This window comes from Anopheles cruzii, chromosome 2, assembly GCF_943734635.1.
Source record: "Anopheles cruzii chromosome 2, idAnoCruzAS_RS32_06, whole genome shotgun sequence".
NCBI classification, from domain to species: Eukaryota; Metazoa; Arthropoda; class Insecta; order Diptera; family Culicidae; genus Anopheles; species Anopheles cruzii.
In genome coordinates this window covers 46,053,048-46,077,724 of record NC_069144.1, presented here as the reverse complement: position 1 = coordinate 46,077,724, position 24,677 = coordinate 46,053,048, and the positions used below count along the sequence as shown (strand labels likewise).

The 24,677-nt window shown below is 48.0% G+C and overlaps 3 protein-coding genes across 6 annotated transcripts; 2 read left to right on the top strand and 1 right to left on the bottom strand.

Annotated features, from left to right (window-relative positions):
• On the top strand, positions 1 to 8,946 carry LOC128269374 (proton-coupled amino acid transporter-like protein pathetic). The gene is made up of 6 exons (XM_053006820.1): positions 1 to 120; positions 3,572 to 3,671; positions 3,775 to 3,845; positions 6,680 to 6,766; positions 6,836 to 7,645; positions 7,719 to 8,946. The coding sequence occupies exons 2-6, from the start codon at positions 3,663 to 3,665 to the stop codon at positions 8,125 to 8,127; spliced, it is 1,386 nt and encodes a 461-aa protein (XP_052862780.1). The 5' UTR covers positions 1 to 120; positions 3,572 to 3,662; the 3' UTR covers positions 8,128 to 8,946.
• Positions 8,947 to 9,317: 371 nt separating this feature from the next.
• Positions 9,318 to 10,953, bottom strand: LOC128269375 (ras-related GTP-binding protein C). Its single transcript, XM_053006821.1, has 3 exons — positions 10,812 to 10,953; positions 9,920 to 10,737; positions 9,318 to 9,856 (listed from the first exon to the last, which is right to left on the bottom strand). The coding sequence occupies exons 1-3, from the start codon at positions 10,812 to 10,814 to the stop codon at positions 9,547 to 9,549; spliced, it is 1,131 nt and encodes a 376-aa protein (XP_052862781.1). The 5' UTR covers positions 10,815 to 10,953; the 3' UTR covers positions 9,318 to 9,546.
• Positions 10,954 to 12,237: 1,284 nt separating this feature from the next.
• LOC128268522 (phosphatidate phosphatase LPIN2) lies at positions 12,238 to 24,671 on the top strand. Of its 4 annotated transcripts, XR_008269151.1 has the most exons (6): positions 15,767 to 16,032; positions 17,815 to 20,840; positions 20,917 to 21,268; positions 21,333 to 21,436; positions 22,231 to 22,920; positions 23,416 to 23,556. XR_008269151.1 is itself a non-coding variant. In XM_053005643.1 (5 exons), exons 2-5 carry the CDS (start codon positions 17,983 to 17,985, stop codon positions 23,666 to 23,668), a joined length of 3,567 nt encoding a protein of 1,188 aa, XP_052861603.1. In that variant the 5' UTR covers positions 12,238 to 12,259; positions 17,815 to 17,982; the 3' UTR covers positions 23,669 to 24,671. The 4 variants fall into 4 exon arrangements, 3 of the variants coding, with proteins under 3 accessions (XP_052861603.1, XP_052861602.1, XP_052861604.1); XM_053005643.1 differs by lacking the exons at positions 15,767 to 16,032; positions 22,231 to 22,920 and adding an exon at positions 12,238 to 12,259 and having other exon boundaries at positions 23,416 to 24,671; XM_053005642.1 differs by lacking the exon at positions 22,231 to 22,920 and having other exon boundaries at positions 23,416 to 24,671.
• Positions 24,672 to 24,677: the final 6 nt, after the last annotated feature.

The window sequence follows — 24,677 nt, the reverse complement described above, 5'->3', positions numbered from 1 at the left end:
AGCGTGGTCGCGGCACACTCAGATTCAGTTCACGGTTGACAGTTGGCGCTTGAAGTCGGCGAGGGGACTCTACGCGAATCAATCCGAGGCGGCGGCGGCGTAGCGATTCAAACGGCACAGGTACACCGCGGTTACTATGATAGAAAATAGGACACAAGAATAGCTCATTAGAAAGTTAATTTAGCCCAAGTTCAGCTTCGCTGTGCGCGTCTAAATGCGTCGCCCTAGACGAGTGTGCAATAAGTAGTGAAAGTGATTGCCGCGTGCCCAGACGGATGCATTACAAATGCAGTGCTCGAAACGCAGTCGAATTCTTGTGTCGGTTTTGCTGCGGCGTGCCGTTCGAATTAGAAGCCGATAAAAACGGCGTACGCTGGGTGGCGTGGGCCAGCCAGAGCAACGATTGTGGTCGGCGCAATTCTGAATACCATAAACTCGTAATCAAGCGTAATGGTTAGCGAGTATAGGGTTACAGTTTTGCGTCGCACGAGAGTCAATTTCTCATCCCATTAGCCTTTCCGGCGACGGGTATTACATTGTTTGGTTTTTGATCGACTCGCCGTAACTTTTAACGTACGGTCATTACGTAAAGTCACGGCGCTAGCACGATCGGGCGCCATGCCCTGAAGATCCGTTCCGTTTTACTTAGGAAGGAAGTTATGACGTCCAAACGAGCGTTATCGCGGCCGTGCGAGAAGAACTCCGTCTCAGCTAATCGGGATGCGGTGGGCAAACGGTCCGGCCCACTCTGCTGCGGCTCTGATAAGATGTACAAACTGTCGGTCAGAGCCCGGCCGTACTGTGGCGCAGAACCATCAGAACCACCCAGAGCGAGGTGCTAAATGTCGGTAGAGTAAAAGAACCCTTTAAGACATTGGTGCCAGTTTGCTAAAGAGAGGCGCAAATGGAATTAGATGTAATATGGTTCGGCGTGGTGCTGTCACGGGCCCATTTTTGATGTATTGTTTCCCGATAAAGTTATGCAGCTCGAACAAACCATCCTGAGTAGTTTCAAATCGCGAAGCATGCTTCTAAGTAAATTTTCTTTTATGATGAACCTGGTCCCGGCAATTTCATCAGCTTCTACCCAGGACGACGCTGGCCGCCGGGGTTCCACGATGTCAGCAATAATTTTACAGACTTGTTTCAGGTTTCCGCGACCACGCCACCCGTGTGCCACATGAGTATTCCATTTCACAAGCACTTTGTTATGCCAAGTAAACGAAATTTGCTTCGGTCAGCTATACTTTTTCGCAATGCCAGGAAACCTACCGTAGCTTACTTACTGAAAACTACTCGCCATTGAGTTCCACCACACACATACGCAAAACGGGTATTGGCACAAGAAAAAAACATTTGAAATCTATCGAACCATACAACGACAACGCTGGCTGGCTTTGAAGCTGGAAACCACAAGCACGGTAGCGAACGAAATCAATTGTTGAAGATTGGAGCACGCTTTACATGTCAAAACTAACAGGACATGCAAAACGCCACAAGAGTTATCAAAATACTACAATCGGAGTGAATTATCTAGCCCTTAACCCAGACCTCAGACTGTTCTGTTTTGCATTCTCGGGCTGGCGGCAAATATGCATAACACGTGCGGTTGTTTGAGCACAACATCTCGGCGCTGCGCTCTGTGTGTCAAGGTACAAAGAGTGTGCTGATAGTAATCTGCACCCTGGGTGCATCCCGGAACACAGATTGGATGAAATTTGAACCCTAAACTTCAAAATATCCGTGTCACAGGGGTGAAACACTTTCAATCGCAAAGGAAGTAAAACACACGTAAACGGGTATTGAATTAATTCTTTAATTAAAAACGCGCGTAGATATAATTTAGAGGTATGAAAAATAGGATGCGACGGGACGCTATCTGTAAATTAGACGGTCCAACGATTCCATATTGGAAACGTAATAAGATAAGATAGTAACCGACAGACACCGTTGGCTCAGTGACAATCAATAGCAAACGGAACGAACGTGGTAAGGTAACGGCGATGCGATGGAGAGGCCAAGTGGTCCACACAACGGCGGAGACTTTGTTGTCACCCGGCTTGGACCATAACGGCCGCCTGATGGCCCCATCCGTCCGTCCAATGTAGCGCAAATATTGATTGCGCCTATTTTAACGATTGTTTTGTTCCCAAGACCTTCCCGCGTCCTGTCCTGTGGTGGCTTCCAGCTGTTATTTTGCCGTGTTTTGCTTCGATGATGAGCGAAAGATTTCAAATTGTCTGTTGGTGTTGGTTAATCAGAGCTCATCAGCCTGTACGTGAGATTATCAACAGGCTGGATTACAACAATGGTTGCCCCTCAAAGTAGTATCCTGTCAAGTGAAGTACGGATACCATAAATTCCATCGAATTCCATGGCGCGTTTCGCGTTGCGTGTTGTCCTAGGTGTCATAACGGTGTATAGCTGTAAAAATAGACCACCTTTGGGTGCTCCTCCTCCTAAGCAGTAACTGCGTTCCGGGGTGGTTTGGGTCCTTGTTTCTTATCTTGTTCGTGACGTCAATGGACCGCAGTCTATTACGGGCGTGGACAAACAAAAAAAATACAGTTTATGTTTGACGTGCCTGGCCGCTGGGGTGTGATTGACAAGCTGCGCCTGCGGTCACATAGAAAACCACAGTTTTAAAAATGGTTCAATGATCTGTTCTCGTACTGCCGTGCCTTGTCGCTTGACAAAAATTAGCCTTGAAAAGGAAAAAATAAACCTGCGACCAGAAGCAAATATTTCGTTACCACAGCATAGAAGAAAGTGTTTGGCTCGGAAGTCGATAACACCCTTTCGCGCGCACCAATTTACCGCACTGTGGAATGTCCTCGTGCAGTTTCGGAACTAAAGTCTATTGGAACGAATCATCGCAGTTCGATTTGGTTTTCGATTGTTTAATTTCGTACTGCTCGTTATAAATATTCATCACGCCACCGACACTCCGACGGCTGTTGTTAATACAACACAACACAACATCGGCCCTGGTGGTGGTGGTGTTTGTGGCCAGCCCGCCCAGCAATCATCGTGGCACTAAAATGACAAGGCCAAACTATAATTTTGTCCATTATATTATCCCCTGCTCCTTTATCAATGATCGATCGGAATATGGTTAGACTTCCCCGGGTCCGTTCGGCGTGGACTGCCATTCAGTGATCGTCACTATGCATTCAAGATGGCGATCCAACGGTCGCTTCATCTTGCAACATACCGCGCACAAATTGAAGCCTAATCGATCTATCCCGCCGAGCCGGGATATGAATAAAGCCCCAGACGGCGGCGGCTGGCGGCATAATTTCCTCCAATTGATACACGGAACGATGGCCGTGCGCGGTCTTAATGGTTTGTCAATTATTGTACTCTCCTCCGGCGGGCTCCCGGCTGCTGCCACCCTCACTCGGTCACGGATGGAGTAATAAATCAAATTTGTTCCCAACTATCCGAGGTCGCGTATTTCGAACACGCAGACGCACGCACGGCGAGCTTAATCGAAAGTGGTTCGTTTGCACAACTATTGAAGACTAATTTGTTCCCGCTTTCGGGCCCTCGCTTTCTTTCTCTCGCGCAGCTACCCCTGAGTTAACCCGAGAGTTTCGTGTGAGTCGGCAGCCGGTGAGCAGCGCAGCAGAATCCTGGGATTCACGGCGAACGACAGCAAAATGGTCAACGTAAGTACACACTGTCTCTCTCGGGGTACTCTGGCACTGGCAAATTGGTGCGAGGCTCTCGAAATGCAATGAAATAATGCCCGATTTTTTTTCCACACCACAGGAATACACGGGACCTCCTCCGCAGGAGATGGAAACATTCCTGCCTCGAGATGGCAAGAACGGCACTACTGTGTAAGTGGTTAGTCACTAAGCCTAGGGTATCACGGAGTTGGCATCCCATTTTGGGATCATCTTGAACGTATGAATGTACAAAAAATGACAAATATTTCATAATCATGCAAGGGCAATATTTTAAAAGATTCCCCAATTACGCTTTCCATTCCATTCCAACCAAACATGTTCGCCCAAAGGCAGGATTCAGGGGGATTAATATGTTGCATGCTTCCCACGGAACGCAGACTGCTGCTGGGCGATCGATAGGGACGATCATAAATCAGTGTGAATCCTTTGCCTTTTGCATTCCTTGCTTTCTACCTCCAAAAATGGCACCCCAGACCAAAATGGTATAAACTCTCGGCCGACAAACCTGATTCCAGCGTAAGCAGCGATGGAACTAATTCGTGGAATAGTAATTCATGAATTCACCTCATTTTTAATAAACTACGTTAAGCAACCCCCAAGTTGCTCCAAGGATTTGCAAACAAATCGCAAACTCGGGTGTGGTGATAAAATTAAGGTAGAGCGACAGATCCGCCACGGGATGCCACCGAATGTTGGGATTAAAAATGTTTGATTTTTGCCCTGCACCGGCTCCCAGGGTCCCATCTGCTTGATCGATCGCGTGGAATTCGTTGTTGCCAGAAAGCAGCAACCGCGGTTCTGAAAGCGTGTGTCATGAAGTTTCACTCTTTCTCCTTGACTTTTTCATTTTCTGGACGTGGCCACTATATACCCCCCGCTGCTTGCTCGTAGACTGCAACGTTTTCCAACACGATCGTTCGGCAGCTAGCTTGGAGTTCGGTGGTACGCTGAAAGAACGAAATAATTTCGTACATTCCATCGCAGGTCGAGCGCAAATTATTAAACATCGGCGTCCGGCGTAGTCGTCTTCGTCGTCGGGTCAGTAAAAGCCGTCACGTAACAACTATTAAGAAACCCTTACCCTTTTCCACTTTGCCACTGAAGCAATAAAACATTGAAAGATGCAGTGCGCCCGAAAAGGACGAGATCGCCAGAAGATCGGTCGAAAGAGGGAAAATCGATAATGAACAGGCAATATTCGAACAGTGCCCGGCCAAGTCCGGGCCGCAGGGACTCGAAAAAGCGCGCCAAGAAACCGGAAAGTTTCACATTTTCGACAAGAGCTGCTGACACCGGTCCTCCAGGGGTGGACACCGAGGCGTGGAGAATAAATTAATTTTAGGATGATTGCATGGCCGGGAGGAAATGATAAATAAGCCAGCGCAGTGAAGATCAAAGACGCATTGGTTCACAGGACATTGCGCTTATAAGTCTATTCGAATGCGTAGTTTATGTGTCTAGTTTGAGAAGTTTGTATCTTCGATTCATTGAAACCATCAAACTGGGTTTCAGTTTAGCTGCAGAGCACAGCCGCAAAGTAAAACGGCTAACGATCGGTTATTACTGATCGTAATGCTGGCGGTTTTCCTCCTGCAATGGCCTGCAATTTCCACATATTCGCAACGCCGCTTTATATTGCGATGACAGAGACGCAGTGGAGCGGCTGCAGTGTGGTTGCACACCATGCACCATGCTGCGCTTTTCGATGCACCAGCCACATGGAGAGCGCACATAACATAAGTGGCAAGTGGACCATTTCTTTCACTCCTCCATTTTGGCTATTGTTATTACTCTTTTGCATACGCCTAAAATTGCACCATACCGTTTGTTCTCTCTTTTGCTACATAATGATCGTCCATTACGGGGCCCCATACGGGCGTATGCGCTTTATACGGGGGGCAGGGCTTGGTTTTCGTGGTCATGTTTTTAAGAGAAACCCTAAACGAAAGGATAAAGCTTGATAAAAACGTGCAATTATGAGTATGTGCGCGGGGGCTTTTACATTTCTCATACTCACTGGCAGAAACATTTTCCTCCTGTTGGCTCCTGATGGTTACTGTCGATCGTTCCCAATCCAGCCCGAGAGCCGCTAAAGTTGAGCGTGTAGCTGTAGCCGACGGTTTTTGGCATGTTTTTTTGCACCATGGAAAAACGCTACCAGTTTGAGAAACGGGCAGGCAAAGCAAAGACCGCAATCCGATGTTCAAAAATCGCAAGTACAGGGCCTGGCACAAGGAGCGGTGCGCGGTGGACAACGCGAAATTGCGCGGTTCCTCTCCTGATGTGTTCTTTCGTACCGTTGGAATCTGTCAAGCCGTGCCACTCAGGTGCTCCCTCCCCCTCGTCCGTTGCCGTCGTCGTCGCCCAGCACAAGACAAGATCAGTCGACACCAAGAAATGTGGGTTTTGTCCACCGTACCCGCGTCAGTAGGTTATCAGCGGTTCACCGAGACGGTTCACCTTTTCGGGCTCAGCGCATAAAACGTGGTCTGCGACCGTTGCGCCGCGAAGTTTAACCGTTTGGGCATTTGAAAACTACCCCTCGTGCCCCCGAAATACGGAGTGTCGATTGGGGCCACCAACAAGTAGAGAGGGAGCGAACTTTTTGCGTCGGCAGTGTTTCGGTTTTGTTGTCCCCAAACAGGCACGGACAGGCCCCCGGCCGTGTTCCAAACATTATCGCACAGTGCGTGTGTGCCTCTTTAACATGGCGTCGGCAAACAATAACAATAACATCGAGGAGAAAATTGGCATGGATATAAGGTGATGTTTTTCGTGTTTAGGCAAAAAAAAAGTGGATGAAAACTGTGGTTGGGGACAAAGAAAAGTGTTGTCGAAGAGGTTTGACATTTAACAATCAAACAACGTAGCACGGCATTCATTATAAGCTCCTATCTGCAATGCTTACTTTGATACTTTCGAGTTGCTCCAGTGTACAAAGAGGAATAATGCTCGTGTCCTTCATACGTTTTCCATCACCGCAGGTACAAGTTCACACCAGCCAAACCGGATGTCGAGGCTAACGCACCGTTCGATCCGTTCAAGGAGAGGAAACTGGAGCATCCAACCACGTGAGTAAATTTGACCAACCTGTGCGCCACAAAGTGTAACTCTCCGTTTTGTTCTGTCTAAAACCACAGCGATGGCGAAACGTTAACCCATTTGCTGAAGGCCTCCCTCGGCACGGGTATCCTGGCGATGCCGGTTGCCTTCAGTTACGCCGGATTGGCCGGAGGCATCATCGCCACCGTGTTTACGGCTTTCATCTGCACGCACTGCGCGTACGTGCTGGTCAAGTGTGGTCACACACTGTACCGTCGAACGCACCGGACCGCTATGAGCTTTTCGGAGATAGCCGAGGTGGCGTTCGAGAATGGACCGGCCTGGGGTCGCCGGTGGGGCATGTTTACGTCCTACTGCATCCGCTACGGTCTATTCATAACGTACTTTGGAACGTGTGCAGTCTACACCGTCATCATTGCCACCAACTTCCAGCAGGTGATTGAGCACTACGGCTACCCGGTGAACCTACGTGCCATGATTGCGCTCCTGCTCGTGCCGCTCATCCTGCTGTCGTGGGTACCGAACTTAAAGTATCTGGCACCGGTTTCGATGGTAGCCAACGTGTTTATGGGCGTTGGTTTGGGCATCACGTTCTACTATCTCGTCACGGATATGCCGTCCATTGACGAGCGGCCACTGTTCCTTCCCGTCGTACAATGGCCCGCCTTCTTCGCCATCGTCATCTTCGCGATGGAAGCCATCGGAGTGGTGATGCCATTGGAGAATCAGATGAAAACGCCTCAGAATTTTATCGGAATCTGCGGAGTGCTTAACCAGGGCATGGCCGGTGTAACGCTCATCTACATTTTGCTCGGATTTCTCGGTTACGTCAAGTATGGCGATGCGGCCCTCGGTAGCATCACGCTGAATCTTCCAACGGAGGAGATGTAAGTATGGGTATCGGCATTGGGTTCCGAACATTGATCGTAATGTTGCTTTTTTTTTTTGTTCACTTTACAGTCCCGCCCAAGCCGTCAAGATCCTGATCGCCCTTGCCGTGTACTGTACCTTTGGACTGCAGTTCTACGTGTGCCTCGATATTGGTTGGGTCGCCATCAAGGATCGTTTCACCAAGCGACCGCGGCTGGTGGAGTACGTCATGCGTACGCTGCTTGTGACCGCCGCCGTACTGCTTGCCGTCGCCGTGCCAACCATTGGCCCGTTCATCGGCTTGATCGGTGCGTTCTGCTTTTCCATCCTCGGTCTGCTCATACCAATCGTCATCGAGATGGTCACGTACTGGGAGGAAGGCTTTGGACCGGGCAACTGGATTGTGTGGAAAAACGTGGTGGTCGCACTGTTCGGAATCACTGCACTAGTCTTCGGCTCCAAGAGCTCAATTCAAGATATTTTGGCTCTATACTCCTAAAACGTTGAAATAATATGAAGACTAGATTTTTCAAATTTTGCTTTCAATAACAATTACCCGAGTATGGCTACTGTTTCAGCACAGCTTGCGAGTAGCTTTTGGTCTACTATATGATGCAACCCCCGGCTTAATCGAAAACCTACTACGACGGAAAAGAAACTTGAAACATGCGTAAACGCGAGTCGTTAGAATCGGAAGAGTCTTGTGATGCTTGTAAACCTATACATAGAGAAGAGAACCATGCGGAACTTAAGCCGAGCAACCATCGACACAAGTGCCTCCTACGAAACAGCAACGACTGAGAACGTTACCGTTTTTTTGTTCATTTCGATCATTTTCAATCCACGTAGTATGGCAGGCTACTGCAACATCATTTCCTTTCCGTATTACGAAATGTAGCAAGCGTAGCATTATAATGGATACTTTGACACAGAGAGACAGAAGAATTTAACTTCGCCGAGAAACAAAGCATATCGCCGGGAAGAGAACTATGCAAATGATCAAATCATCGCTAGGTTATGCAAATCTTTACTACTGTTGGTTCGTGTTTACTATGTTGCACGCGTGTTTTGTTTTTGTCCAACAAATTACTATATCTCCCTGGTCCAATGATACTGCGGCGAAGGCAATTTTTGCAACTTCTTTTCATAAAAGAAGCATATTTCCCGCCATTTGCCCTTTTCTATGCCTTTGTGTGAGTTTCCTTATTTGCTGTTTCAATTGAAAGCAGCGCAAAAAAAAACAAAAACAGAACAGTTTGCTTTGGGCACTAGAAGCAAAGATTTCAGTTCGAACCTTAGCGGCAATTGTACAAAAGACGCTCAAAATCACTAGTTACAAAATCGTTTACTTTTCTTCTTCATCAACCTTATTTTTTCATCAACTCATCTGCATGTTGTTTTTGCATCTTTATTAAACCATTATCAGTAGTATGAAATCATTTTCTCATATTTGGTTGGATTAGCGTAAGGAAGATTGAAATTTTTTAACTAAGAATTCCGTTGCGGAGTTACAACCAACGTTGTTCGTGTACCATTGTACCAGAAGTGCAACGAAATAGCAAACGAATAAACTAAAGCATACAATTGTGAATAATGTGTACATACCTTCGTATCACGCCACGGGTCATTTCATCTTGGGACTCGACACCTTCCGATATTCGGATCACAGCAATAGGCATTTCATTGAGAGAATTTGAATGTATATTAATTTGACTCAACATCATAGAATCTGCCATCAGAACGTATTCGCAAACAAAACAAATATTTCAACGCAAGAGAGAAAACTTTTAACCTAGTGCGTACACTGTACAAGATTGCTTGAAGTTAGTTTGGCTCACATTACATACTTCTTTTTAGCGTACCGTCTCTATCAATTTCCTTGCGATTTCCCGCTCGGCGGCTTTGCGTAACAACTCTTCTAGGCGCTTCCGTTCATTGACGATAAGGCCGCATTCACTTGATAATCACTCACATTATCTGACTCCTGTTCTAGGGCATCGAGCTTCTGGTGTTTAAAGCGGAGCTCGAACACTTGCGTTATTGCCTCGCGGAAGCAAAGAAAATTGTAATCGATAACTCCCTGCCGGGCAAAGCTTTCTTCGCGAATAATGCACACGAGAGCTAGGAATTTGTTCACTTCCCTAAGGTACAGAACCGTACTGTTGTTCATTTTGATGATGCTCGAACTTTGGTTGTCGAACGCTGGCACATCCGGATTGTCTCGGGACCTGCAATAATCAAACCGATTTAGCAAACAACAGTTGGCCACGGTACGGAACGGCTTCACTTACCCGTATATACACGACAAATCAATGACAACATCAATCATATCGCAACACAGCTCGTAACTCTGCATATCCACGGGCGTGGCATCGGTCGCAATGTAAATCTTCGATACCACATCGAACAGGAATGCCTTTTCTATGCCAGAGTTATGTATGAACAGATTCAACAGATTTTCCAGCGCAGCCAGCTGTGGAATCAGCTTTTGGACTACTTTTGAAAAAGCTTCGAAAATCGAGTGGTCATAAATCGACGTGAGGTGGAAATTTAGATGGACCCCTTCTAGGCCGGCATCGAGCAGATCGTCGGTGGCACGCGAATGAATGTCGCGCTGGGATTCCATCTTAAAATCGTCACTAACGCCATCCACTTTGTGAATAAAAACCTCAAACTTGATCCGTGGGTTGACCTTGTACGCTTTGGTTACGGTTTGGTTCAGCTTGGTCAGTGCCTCGGAATAGTCATCCTGTGCATCGATCACAAACACTAGCGCTCCGCAGCCTCCGAATATCATATCCGAATCGAACGTCGGGTCAAAAAAGTCGATCTGTCCAGGAAAGTCCCATATTTGGAACTGAACGAAGCTGTTGTTGTTGATGTCGTCCTTCACGATTTTATTGGTCGATTCCAGAAACAGTGTTTCGTTTGGAGACATCTTATGAAAAACCACCTTCTGTATCGAACTCTTGCCGGACCGACGCAAACCCATCAGCAGTATGCGGGGCTTATCGTCCGATACTCGGTTGCTATCGGTCTCGTGATCGAAATCCCCGTAACCGAAGTCTTTGGGAAACGATCCCACCTGTTCCTCTTCGTCCTGGTAACTCTGTGGTAATGGTAAACAACATTTGATTTTAGGCAAAGGGCCGAGCTTGACCGTTTTGCACAGTGTTTACGTACCATTATTAGCTGATATTTAGGAGGAACTGTCTTGTTTCTTGTTACGGACTGGCGAATCGCAAAGCGGCACAAATGTTAAAAAGCAAAACACACAAATTACGTCGAAGCAGCGACGATCGCCTTTAACCTTTGTGTACTGATTTGACACTTTTGATAAGGATTTCGTTTGACAGCTGTTCGATCAAAACACCCAAAGTTTCCGCCCCAAAACGCCCAAATATTCAAAGCGTGAATTTAGATTCTTTTGTGGAACAGGCGTTGAAGGATATTTGAAAAAGTACTGAAGGATATTTTGATTTCCTAAATTTATGCTCAGAATTTCCCGTTTCCACAAGATTCAGAAAAAAACCAAATGTCAAACCACATAAGGTCCAATACAAAGGCTATTCAAACTTTCGGACGTTAATTCGTTCACAGTATTTTAGTTATCAAAACATTATGTTCGTTTCACAAACATTGAATCATCGCCGTCAGGTTCAATTATGCACCACAATAATGGGTTCCACTTGTTGATCATTCCGTATGTTGAAAAAGTGTCCTCAAATGCCTCATTCATCTTTACGCTTCACTGTGTTGTGTTACCGTTTTATTTTTTATGCCTTAATTTTTTGTGGGTTCTATTGTTCTCAGGGTGTTCTCCCAGCACTGCGAACGTATATATACAGCAACAAAAAGCGGTAAACTCTAGTTTGTTTTCGGCCAATCTCGGAATACACACGCCATGCCGAACACTAAACTTTTGATCATTTTAGTTGCGTGCAGCATGTCTCAAGTCTTGGCAGCGCCGCAAGAAGAGTGAGTATGGACACGGATTTAAAAGATCTCCAATTGTAACTTTGTGCAACATTCTATGTAGAACAATCCGCTTTGGAAGTGCTGATCCAGCCGGTGAAATCAGCGCAGCAGCCGTTACAATGGAACCCGACAGTATGGTCGACGCAGACATACCAAGCGATTTGCTACTACGGAAATAGGAACCGTTTTCGTGTACTACGGAACAATAAACGGAAACGAGCAATTTGGTTTTTTCATCGTGCACAAATTGCAACACACAATCGAGATTCGTTCGCAGAGTACGCACTGTCGCAATGTGGCTGACAAATCTATCGCCTTCTCGCTTTGGCGGACCCGGACTGTCAGAAACCTGCATCAGCTGTCAGCTGTCGGGCCAGACGAGGTTCGAAGAAGAGTATTGTTAAAAAAAAGTTATTGTGCGCTCGGTAGTGAATAGAACCACTAGAGAGTGGTTAGGAAGAAAAAGTCGTATTGTAATAAAAAGTGTTGAAATGCGTGGAACTAGAAGCTAGACAATATCAGGCAGAGAGACTATTGAGACTGTGAGAATCACCAAATCCAGTGCACTGAAATCCATTTCTCGGGAAGCTTTAAGCACTATTCTAGAAAACTCGGTGCCTGACTTCCTGCCCTCAACCAATCTGTGGTTTGTGGTAAGTCGCCTTTTTTTCTAGCCCGGTATGACAATTTTGGGTGAGTAATCACCCATCCAAACTGTAGACACAATGGTTTGCCGCAGTTGGCACGAGCGGCAAAAGCAAATTGTGAATGCATTAAAATATGTGTTGCTGAAATCCACCCTTAAACGCGGCCACAGGAGAAGCATCCATCGATCGATAGCCTTAAGCCAAGACAAGGTAATAATGGCTTAACCCGCTTGAGAGCCGAAGGAACGGTTCCTTTGGCTGTGCATCTTTTCGAAAACAAAGAAGAGCGTCGCATTGCGAACGAACCTGTCCCGTGTGCAGCTGTTCGCGGCGATTTTTGCTGTGTGCGTAATGGGGAAACGTCGATCCGCGTGCCGTCGTCTGGTGGGACACATGTGTATTAATGCTACACTGAGACCCGCTCCGCTCCCCCGTGGCCGACCACTCCACTTAGCACAACATTGAACGCGTCCAAGCCCCATTCACACGCATCACCATCACGCCATCGTCGTACGATACATCAGCCGATGGCGGTGCAAGCACGGCACTTTACATGCGGTGCGTAGGGAAAACCTGCTTCATTTAATCGGGCTTATGATGCAGCCAACAAGTTTCGATTTCTTTTTGCAAGGCAGGCACCACCCCAGGCTGTCTGCGCGTTCTCGTCCTTTTTGTCAATGCGCTTGGGTGAAAATCAGGACGTTGTCTTCAATACTTTCGTCACGCCGCCGCGGAGGATCGATGACCTCTCGGGGCAAATCCTTCACGGAAGCGAATCGCGCGCATACCGGTTGTGTGACCTGAGTTTGAGGCGTGACCGTAATTGAGCTCCAAATTTGGGAGTATTGGCCGCCGTAAGGCTAGTAGCTATCTTTGAAATGTGTAACCTTTTTTTAGAAGCCTAAATTGCCGGAAAGGAAATGATGAGCATTTGAAGCGCATGTACCATGAGCGTAAGGCTTCAGGTGGCACCGTCTGGACTTTGGTTAAAGGGTACTGGGAAGATACACGACCAAGCTGTAGATGATTCATGATGTCGCTCAAGATCATTCGACTACTCCTTATCAGTCTATAAACCGAAATGTTATCTCATTGGACAAAAAGTTTGCTTTCTGAAACTGATAGACCGTATCAGGTACCGTTTCCTTGTTTGACGTCACTGTGCCATGAGGAAATAGCGAAACATAAGCAACAAGAGCGCCAGATAAAGCATAGCCGAAGGTCAGCAAGGGTGCAGATCATGGGCGCCACAACGTTACGCGCAAAACTTTGCCAATGTTTATTGATTTTTGCAATTTTTACATCATTGCTAAAAAGAATTATCGGTACGCAGAGGTGCCGGAAGCGGATTGGACTCCGCGATAACAGTGTGTGCCAATGACTCAACAAGTTTCGCCCACACGCACCTCGTATCTCATCAAAAACAAGTCGCGACTTCGAAAACAGAAAGCCGCCGGCGTCCGTTCTAGGTTCGAAACTACGCCGCAGCTCTCTAGTGGTATGGTGGCCCTGGGGGCATAACACTATATTGATCGTTGCATATTTGCGTTCCATTTTTGCATAACACATTCTCCGCCGCCGATCTGCGTGAGAACAGTCGGGACGAAGAAGCTGTCCCTGCGGAGTGGATTTTTTTGTCAGTCGGTGTTTTCGCCTATGTCTCAAAGGCTCTAAACGGGGGAGAACACGTTTTCCTATCAGATACGGCACGTGAAATCTTCAAACTATATCGGCAGCACAAGAGCTGTACCACACTCGAACCTTGCGGCCTCTTGATTATTTTCAATTTATTTAAAGCCATTCGACTTTCGCAACCGACGACTTTAAGGTTTGCCAAATCCGCCTCATTAGTTCGCGTAATAACAAGACCTGTTCGCTTCGTACGCGCTCTCGCTCTCTAATGCCGGCAAGTTGTTTATGTGTTCTAATGCCTCTAACCCTCGCATGACGCATTGTGTTTGTGCTCTGCTGGGGCGCCTCTAACCATCGTCACGATCGGATCGCGTTCAACCTTGGTTGGTACGTTGCTCGGCTCGCGTCGTTGTTTTTACCCGGCCACTACTGGTCAGGGCGCGCAAAGTTGTTTACTCGCAACTAGTCGTGCCCCCCAACGCAGAATTTCAACGCATAACACCTCCAACCTTATCACAGCGTCCTGTCCCGGGCGTATTACAGCAACTGATACAACAATGTCGTGCGAAAACATATTGCGAAAAGGTATTACTATTTTATCTCTCTCTCACCTTCCAATACGATAGAGAATACTTTAAACACCGTTAAGTCTTCTTAAGGTAACATAAAAGCTTCTACTTTTGGATTCTTTGGCCGCTCTCCACCCGCTGGCGGCAATGTACTACAAAAAATCGTTATCAATTTTGTTTTACACGTTTCTTGCTGTATTGTCTGTTTCTGCCACTTAATGCTCGAGGCACGTTGTAGGTGGTGCGCCTTGGCCATGCAGCAGCGTGTTCCCAATCCTTATTGCTTCCGTATTGCTGTTCCCCACGAATTGGCGACGATCACGTGTCACGCAGGGTGAGCCTTCGGCAAGCGGAATGTCGACAGCGCGAAACTGAATCAAAACAACAACACACTCGACCGGAAACGGTGTGCTTCGTTCGAATAGAAAGGTAATCTACAAAGAAAGCCACCTAGTCGGTCGTAGGACCGACCGACCGGTTCCCCCGGAGGGGCGACAGTGGCAAGGAGTTTGGCGCAGCATCTATCAGGGTTGTGTGGAAAGGTAGAGCGGTCTATTACGAGAATTGTGTTCAAGGACACCGGCACATTACTGGCGAGGAAAACATGTTATTAATATGCTGACGACAAAATTAAAACGCTTCGCTTCCGAGCAGTTCTTTTCCTATCCGCTTAGCCACCAGAGAGGAAATTGAGGTCGAGTCCGAGTGTGGTTTACGGTCATTGTCTCTAGTCTCGTGCGCCTAACCTTCGCCGATCATCGTTGTTCTGCACACACAGCCTACCGATCGTGCTCGATAAAACGATGCGCGGAATCGGCGGGCCGCATTTTATCGCACACGAAGCATTCGCGGAAACATATCCTCACTGTGCCTCATATCACCACGCGTTCCTAGAATTCATTGTGTGCGCGAGCGCTGTTGTTGTTATGAATGGGTTTGCAAAAACGCAAAATTTCGTCCGTCGCCACCATCGGAGGGCGGCCACGCATCTGTACCGTTGCCGTTACGAAACGGCCGTGTCTCTAGGCGATTATGGCAGCGGCGGCGGGTTGTTTTTAAGTTTTGCCATTTGTACAGTTCCGACCCGCGCTCGCATTCTGTCGGGGATCGTTCAATTGCGCTGAATTACAATTCGCGCGCGCGCGGCTAGGTGCCGATCGCGACACGCTTAGTGTGCACGACTACACGTAGGCAAGATGCGATACGCGAAAGTGGTGGCGGAATACTGAGACACCAACCACTATTCGCGCGTTGTGTCCGTGACCGCCGCCGCCAGCCAATTCGCAGTGGCCAGTCGCAGATCAACCGCGAACCGGCGTAGAAGTGTTTCTGCTTTTGCTTCCCGGTTCAGTGCTCGCGCGACTCAGTGCGCGGCCTTCGCATAAGTTTGGAACTGATAATTATCGTTCGAAACGGAAGATTAGTACGCATTAGCGATGTGATTAGTGAAAGATTAAACGTGAAAAAGAAACATTTAAACAAAGCGAACCAAGAACATCCTGCTCCTGTGAGAGGAGCTGAACATTGATATTAGAATTGGTTGTGTATTCAATCGTCGTAGTTCTATGTTAAAGAGAGGTAAAATGTGAAACTTGAGTTTACTATCCTGTTCAAAAGCTGGGATCACATTCAAACGTGAAGATCACGTGCCATGAAAGGATGGAAAGGATTTTCTTGTTTTCTGATGTGAAGCCTACTGAGGGAAATAATCATACTAAAAACAGTGAGTGGCCTACTACGTGTGTCTTCCTTCAGATTTTTGATACATTTGTGTCCTGGCCTGGCCGCCCGGCGTATGCCGAAAGTAATTTCCGACTTTGACACTGACCGACCAACCACGACGTGTGTGTGTGTAGCACGTTGTCAGCCTCAAAAGCGGAAACTATTTTTGTCGTTGGCAAAGGTTGATGTTTGTCCGTTTCGTTTTCGGTGTACCGTTTTTTTTTCTTCTGTATTTCCCGTTTTCAATTTTCGCGGTACAGTTTTAAAAATGTCGGAAGTACGCGGGGTTGGTGGCCTGTGGGGTCTCGGAATTTCACGCGCGTGCTACGGACCTTTTTCCTTTCCGCGAATGAGCACGCTTTTCAGAAATCCGGAAAAGACCGGTCACCGCCACCGTGGTCTGAGATGCAAACGGTTGCAAAAAGGATCGCAGTAAGCGTTTTCGAATTGCACTTCCCAAACAAGAGGCGCCCGTTTGCCGTCAGTGTCTACTATAGAACGATAATCATTCGAGTACGGAGTTTGCAAACCGCAGTGGAGCAGCAACAAGAGTAGCCTATGGTTGAGTGGCAGCAACATGACTCTCGCACCACTCACTAGTCCAAAGGTCGGGTTTGCTTTTCCCGTAAAGTAAAGCCATTAGCGCGGGGCGGGATTGGCCACCGCCGGCGATGGTGCTTCACTCAACAGGCGATTGACGCGAAACGCGACCCGCGACGTGGATTGGTCGATCGCGCCCCGTTTGCATCGGCGGTTTCAGCTGATCGGTAGAGCATCAGCTGATCGCGAATGAGCGGCTGTTACTTTTCTGCTGTGCTCGTGCTGCCTCGCAGGTTGACCCAAATCGGCTTTCAACGTTTGCCCCGCAACAAGAGGGCAGAGGTTTACACATGAAGGTGACTCTGTACACATCTTCTTCTTGTTAATAATGTCGAACCGCCGCCGCCAGACTCACTGCCGACGGCTGTGGGCCAGCCCCACTTTTGCCTTTCCTACGGTCATAATTTGGCTCATTGAAAATTGTGCCTAATCGAAAAGGCGTATTACGCGCTACCGTCGTCGTATTGCTCTAGAGTTCTCCTGCAGTGCAATTAATACCACCGAGAGCGAGCTCCAAGCTTGTGTGTAAAGGTCATTTTGCGTTATCGACTGAGACTGATTAGCAAGCCTTTTTTGCACACTCATTCTGTATCGCCAAGAGCCGTCCTCGTCGTTCTTTGTCAACAGCGCAAACTTGAGCCAACCCCAACATCCGCATCCGCAACCAACTCTCTGGACTCTCTCTGGACGGCTGGCTCAAAAAGTTTTGAATGCGCTGCTTGCTTTGACTACACCGATTACCGATTGAACCGATATCACCGAAGGAGCCGTATGCTTGACCATCGTATGCTCAACCAAAAAATAACATTTTCCATCCTTGACTGCGCTTTCGGGGCGCTATTGATTAAACGTGCACACCCAAGGCTTATTACGCAAGGTCAAAGTACGCGCTGTAAGAACCGGACGTGCCCGATCCGATCCGATGGGTGGATAAATACGATGTTGGCCTTCATTGCCTACTTCTTCCCGTTATTTTTTTAATCTAATCTTTGGCCGGTGTCTAATTTTCTTCCCATTTTGCTTTTGCTGACTTTTCAGATATCTGTACCGAACGTGAAACGTCAAACTACTGCGGTGTGTAATTTGTGAAAAGAACAGTGGCCGCCCCCCCAAAAAAAAAGGGTGAACGTTACCGAAGCTAAGCACGTGCCCGTGACGGCATCCGATTGAGTCATCTTTGGTGTCGCAGAGCCAAAACGCGCCAAAATGAATAGCATAGTGAATCTGTTCAGCAATTTTAGGGAATTCTACAGTGAAATCAACGGGGCCACACTGACCGGCGCCATCGATGTGGTCGTGGTGGAGCAACCGGACGGTTCGTACCAGAGCTCACCGTTCCACGTACGGTTCGGCAAGCTGGGCGTGCTACGCAGCCGAGAGAAGGTGGTCGATATCGAGCTTAATGGCGAACCGGTGGAGCTGCAAATGAAACTGGGCGAGTCGGGTGAGGCATTCTTTGTGGAAGAGTGGGACGATGATGACAGTGAGGTGCCCGCGCATATGGCCACCTCACCGATACCAAGCCATTCCTACCTGAGCAACTACGAGGGTGACGGCGCAACCGGTGCTGGCCCATCGGGTAAAGGAGCAGCCGGTAGCGAGGCTGCCGGTGGTTCCGTGGGGCCGGTGCAGCACGCCGAAGGTTCGGTTATGGTAATGATGCCCCTGGGAGGAATGGGTACAAATGATGTACCCATGGTTGTCGTCGGCGGTCTGGTGGACACGGAAGAGTCGATGCCACGGCCTCGCCGTAATTCGGTTGATCTCTCGAACGAAATGGCCGATCTCGAGCGGGCCAAATATGAAAACCAAAGATCCGAGTACCTCAATCGGAGGCATACCGATAATGTTACCAATAGACCGGACTTGTCGCTGACGAAGAAGGAGTACACGATGCAAAAGTTGCGCCAGGAATGGGAAGCCGCTACCGAAGCGGAACAGGAACAGATCTTTCACATGGAAGGTCTAGACGATGGAGCGCCTCCGGCTGACTGGCAGAACAGTACGCTGCTACCCAGCGGTGAAGCTGCATCCGGTGACGTTCCGAGCCAGCTCCGAGAGGATAAGCAATTTAAGCCCATCGATGCTCAGCCAACCACCGGTGCTAGCGGCGAGACACCGGAGATGCCTTCAACGATAGCCGGATCGGAGTTGATGGGTGATTTGGCCACCGCAGACAGTGGGCTGGATTCGAAATCCAAGAAAAAGCGCAGGAAGAAGTCGATTTTGAAAAAGAAAAATGCTCAAAGAAAAGGCTCGACCAGCAGCAGCTCCGGTGGCGGCTCGAATCATTCAGACCAGAACGATGCGGCGGAAACGGACAGCTTAGCAACAACTGCCTCCCAAGCCACGGTGTCCACGGGTAGCAGTGGTTCCGCCAACGTAGCTACCGGTGGGATAGATCCCAAGGACGACGACACCGGTTCCTCCTCGGTGGCCGCGAAAGAAGACCGCGAGTCACTAAAGACGAACGTGATGGTCCTTGCCACACCACACCATCATCACCCGGAGCTGGATATTCATTTCTTCAGCGACACCGACATCGGCAATGGCACCAGCCCACAGCAGTCGCGCCCTTCAACGCCCATCCAAAGCGACACCGAGTTCGAGATTTCACAGCGCGAAAAACCGGAAACGGAAGACGAAAGGTTGCTGTATGATTCGTGGAAATGGGGCGAGCTACCGACCAAGCCGGAATCGAAAGTAGGCGATCTGGAGGTGGCAAGCAAGCAAGCCCAGCACAACTCCATGCTGAACGGTCTGATGAGCTTCATGAAGTACAACAACAAAAAGAAACGGCAGAGTGTCCCGGACGGACTGTACCTGTCGGATTTGGATAAGCTGCGAGAACCGGAGATTGCTCAACTATACTTTCCACCGCTCTCGATTCGGAAGCAACAGCAGCAGCAGCAGCAACAGCGCGGTGGCAGCGCAGACGAAGAAGATCGTGAAAGTGGCAACGGAACATCGATACCTCACAGTCCCACCTCAATGGAGGAAGGTCCCGGTGGCTTCAAAGGTTTGGATTCCGATTTCGATGAGCATCACAACACGGAATTGCAGCGGAACCGTGCAGAAGGAGCACATTTCGCGGGCGGCGACGGCGGAGATCAGAGAGCAGTCGAATCGATTGCTTTGTCACTCTGTGGTGGTTTGGACGCTGCCGATGGCCCATCGGACGAACACTTTGAGCGCAATCGGTTGCAGTACTCGAATGTACTCGCTGATCCTGCAGTATTCGGGGACCCCGACCTAGTGGTCCGGATGAACGGCAAATACTACAGCTGGGCGGCCGCCTGTCCACAGGTCATGACATTGCTGGCGTTCCAAAAATCGCTTCCAACCGAACTGCTGGACGGGAAGAAGGGGAGCTCCAGCTCCGATCCAGAGCAGACGAAACCGGACGATGGGACAGAAATCGATCCGAGCGACGCGAACAAATTGCAGCAAATGCCACAAGCTCAACAGGCAACGCAGCAAAACGTAGCCGGTGGCCGATGGTGGTACTGGCGACGTTCGAATGAATCGAAACCGCCTCCGGCGAGTGATTCGCAGTTGCAACTAACTCCGACAACACCGACCGGGACCGATGGCAATTTAAAACCATCGACGGCTGTTGCAACGCAAACCACTCGTTCCAACTCGCTGGACGATGGTAATGAAGCTGATCCGAGTGCCACGGCAATCGTGGGCGACAATGCGATTCCGTTTGGGGCAGGAGTGGGAAAAACCGTCGATGGTCATAATGGTTCTCTTTCGTCCGACGATTCCGAGCTGGCGATGAACAAAACGCAACCGGTCGCCATCGTACCGGGAGTGGCGCCCGATGGCAGTGTCGACAACAGTATGGACAAGTTGCTCTTTTTGGGCGGAGAAAAGTATCGCAAAACACTGCGACTGTCGACGGAACGTATTAAAGCGCTCAATCTGCTGGACGGTATGAACGAGGTCGTGTTCAGCGTAACCACGGCGTACCAGGGCACTACCCGTTGCAAGTGCTACCTGTTCAAGTGGAAGCACAGTGATAAGGTGGTGATCTCGGATATCGATGGAACGATTACGAGGTAAGTCGTCAGTGAAAGTATCAACCCATCTTTAAAGCATCGGCGCTAATGACAGTCCTTCTCGTTGCACCCACAGATCGGACGTGCTCGGTCACATTCTCCCGATGGTCGGTAAATCGTGGGATCAGATCGGCGTCGCCCCGTTGTTCTCCAAGATCGAGGAAAATGGGTACAAGATGCTGTACCTTTCGGCTCGTGCGATCGGTCAGGCGAAAACCACTCGCGGTTACCTGCAATCGATACGGCAGGGTGACGTGAAGCTTCCGGATGGCCCGCTACTGCTCAACCCAACCTCCCTCATGTCCGCATTCCACCGGGAAGTGATCGAGAAGAAGCCGGAACAGTTTAAGATTGCCTGTTTGAACGATATCCGCGAGCTGTTTCCGGAGAAGAATCCGTTCTACGCGGGCTACGGCAATAGAATAAATGTACGCTGGGCAAAGGTTTGCGCTGTTTCCAGCCGCTACATTGATACTTTCCTTCCGCTTTTAGGATGTGTGGGCCTACCGGGCTGTGGGTATCCCGACATCGAGAATTTTTACCATCAACCCGAAGGGCGAATTGAAGCACGACCTGACCCAAACATTCCAATCAACGTGAGTACTTAAAACAAAAGTATTGCATATAAATATTATGCATTGTTACATATCATTGTACACTTCCATTCCTCACATACATATCGTTGCATTATAACACCACAAAGACTTAGACCTGAATATATTTTTGCATGACACTCCAAAGCGTTTGATGTACACCATAATAGAAATAGAAGACATATCGAAAAAATAGAATCGCATCGAATCGAAGATAGACACAGAATCACTTGGCCAATGAATGATCATGACAAAGAATCGGATCTTTTAGTAACTTACCTGCAAGAAGGGAGAACACAATTGAACTAAAAAGGATACTTATGACATGCTTTCAAATGGGTGTGGCTATTACATACCGGAATCATTGGTTCGATCGTTCGGGGAGGACACAAAAACAGCGGAAAGGGTTTTGCGGATAGCTGAATAATGTTCATCACAGAGAAATGGTTCACTTTACACGCTCATGAGGAACACACACCCCACAAACATGTAACCAAACATTTGCACGTTTGAACTGCACATTGAAATTGGTTAATAACAAATTGTTTCAAATTTACATCGGTGCTCGGTGTGCAGTGTTAGCATAACTATATTTCTTCTCTTTTGTTTTCAATACGGTACCCTAGTTTGATATTCTTCTGTGTTTTCTGTTTGTTTATTTTACGATGCTAAATGGCGCTCAATTCAACCCTCCAACCACACAACCGCACCGTTTCCTATGGGCGCGCCTTCCTTTTCTTGTGTTTCGTACTGATACCATATTACTCCAAACTACTCGGCAAACATTATGACGCCAGATACACCGGCCAGTCGCTCGTTGTGAACGATATCTTTCCACCGATCGAGCGCCCATCTCCGGAGTCTGATTACTCAGACTACGATGAGGATGAGGACGATTTTGATGAGGAATTCGTGTTTAACTTCGAAGCGAGTGGCGATGAGCAGCAACAACTAAAGCGGCAGCAGCAACAGCAGCAGCAACAGCTACCAGTAATGCGTTCACCCAACTCCGACTTTGCTGCGTATCGACCGTTGCAAGGATGACTTCGAAGAGAACACGGTGCCGGTGGCGTTCGAACTTGCCATGACGACCGGTCTATCAGCGTTTGCCATTTTGCAACCGTGCAACCGTCTCATTACTTCCCGGTGACGATTGTAACTCTTTGACTGATTATGTTCGCTAAAGCGAAAACGCTGTCCCCCGACTTTTCCGTCGCTTCCCGATTGTTGTGCTAGTTGTCCAGATTTGCTATTTGTGCCATGGGGACCACCGAACACGTTAATACGGGAGATAAACTAGAGGGGCTTTGGGTAGAATGCTAGTCGGTGGCCCATCATGAACCAAAGATATAGAGAGATCGTTGTCCGATGAGGGATGGCTAACCGTTCGATAGCCGCCTACCCCTTGTGCGATCAAGCGTGCCTCTCTCTTGGCACAAGTCTTCCGTCCGCAACCCTACCGGGTTGGGAATTTTGTTATAAACGTGGTAAGCATTTTGCGAATTGTATGAAATCGCGTCACCGTCTCACATTATTCGGATAACTCACTACTTACCCCCCATTATCATGTCTCTTGCTCTCTCTCTCTCTCTTTCTCCCTCTCTCTCCCTCTCTCTCTCTCTCTCTGTAATGCGCTCTTGTCTTATCATCTCGGATGTGAATTCTTTTTCGAAATTTGTCTCTTGGCTTGAACCATCTACTAACCCGTTCATTAGGTAAATCGCAAGTGTGTTTCGGCTGTACAATGCTCGGAGAGGTCTCATTGTGGCTCTACGGAGATGCACGCATGTAATATTTATTGGCAAATCATCGCTATTTTTTCCGCTTCCTCGCTAAACATATCGTGTCTATACTGACGGCAATACAATAAAATAAATCGTGGTATGCAAATCAACTCGACACCACGAAATAACAGACTAACAAAAACGGGATGCGTGTCTGTCCAATATCGCTAATTATTTCTGTTTTGATTCTTCACGCAGTTACTCTAATATGGCCTACATCGTCGATCAGCTATATCCACCCATTAAGCATATGGAGGAAGAGGACAATGAGTTCACCAGCTTCAACTACTGGCGTGAGCCGGTCCCCGACATTGATTTTACTACTGCTGCCTACGATTCTCCGTCTGGAGATGCTTCCTCATCAACCGCCGCTTCCGGTGTGCCAACGGGCAAGATAACACCAACGGCGACGCTGATCCAGCAAGCTCTGCCTACCATTCCTGAGAACTAAGCGTCGACGGAACACGTCGATCGATCACGCTACAGCTACAGAGCATCAACATGGGTTTAGGAGGAAACGTAAAATATTATAATAGCGTTCGCGATGATTAAGCTGTGTAGCTTCGATGATATTCAACGCTTTGCCACCGCCGCAACGCTTAGTTTACGCTCCCGTGACTAGAGGGAGAAAAGGCAAGATTTCTCCGGCGCCCATCCGTACCGTTTTCATACGAGCGCAGTCAGGGTGCATTCTAGTTTGACGACTTCGGTCGAGTTCTGAGTCGTGTTAAAAGTGGTTCCGAAAAATAGGCCAAGCAAATTAGCGACAAAACATTGATGTAATACGAGGAAAGCCTGTGCGATCTAAGCAATCGCGTGATAAAGATGGCACGTAAAAAAAAGGATAACTTGTTCTGTAGAAGCTTACGATTAAGGATCTTAGCAACAGCTGCTTTTCTATGCGCTGTTATGGAGCCGCCACGCAGAAAGGAGAATTGTTCCGATGTTTGGTCTGTTTGCTTGCTCTACAATATTCAAAGTGAATTATGTGATAATTTCTATTTATTTTTTTAGCCTTTGAAGTGCTGATAAATTTAAGATTTCTTTTTTTAAACAACAGCAAAGCATGTGTTACTCAACGTGTTGCATGAGAAATTTACTCGACACATCGGGAAGAGACAGTTAAAAGCCAAAACCAGTTTGATAGGAAAAGTAGCTAGCACTTTCCTAAATGAGAAAGCAACGCCACAAGGCAAACTCGCAGAATGTTTCGTTTAACTTTATAAAAGCAATAAAGCACACACACATCGAAAAAAGCTAAGGACAGGTTCTTTTGTTTCAATTAGCTTCTTTGTAATTTTATTGCAATTCAAGAAACAGAACGTCGGGCTGAAAGTTGTACACGAAAACATTAGCAAGTCGCATCGCTTTTGCTGGAACAAATGTAGAACGATCACATTATCCATATCTAGCAGGCAAGTGAAAAATAAATCGCATTGCAACGCATACCATACACTGCA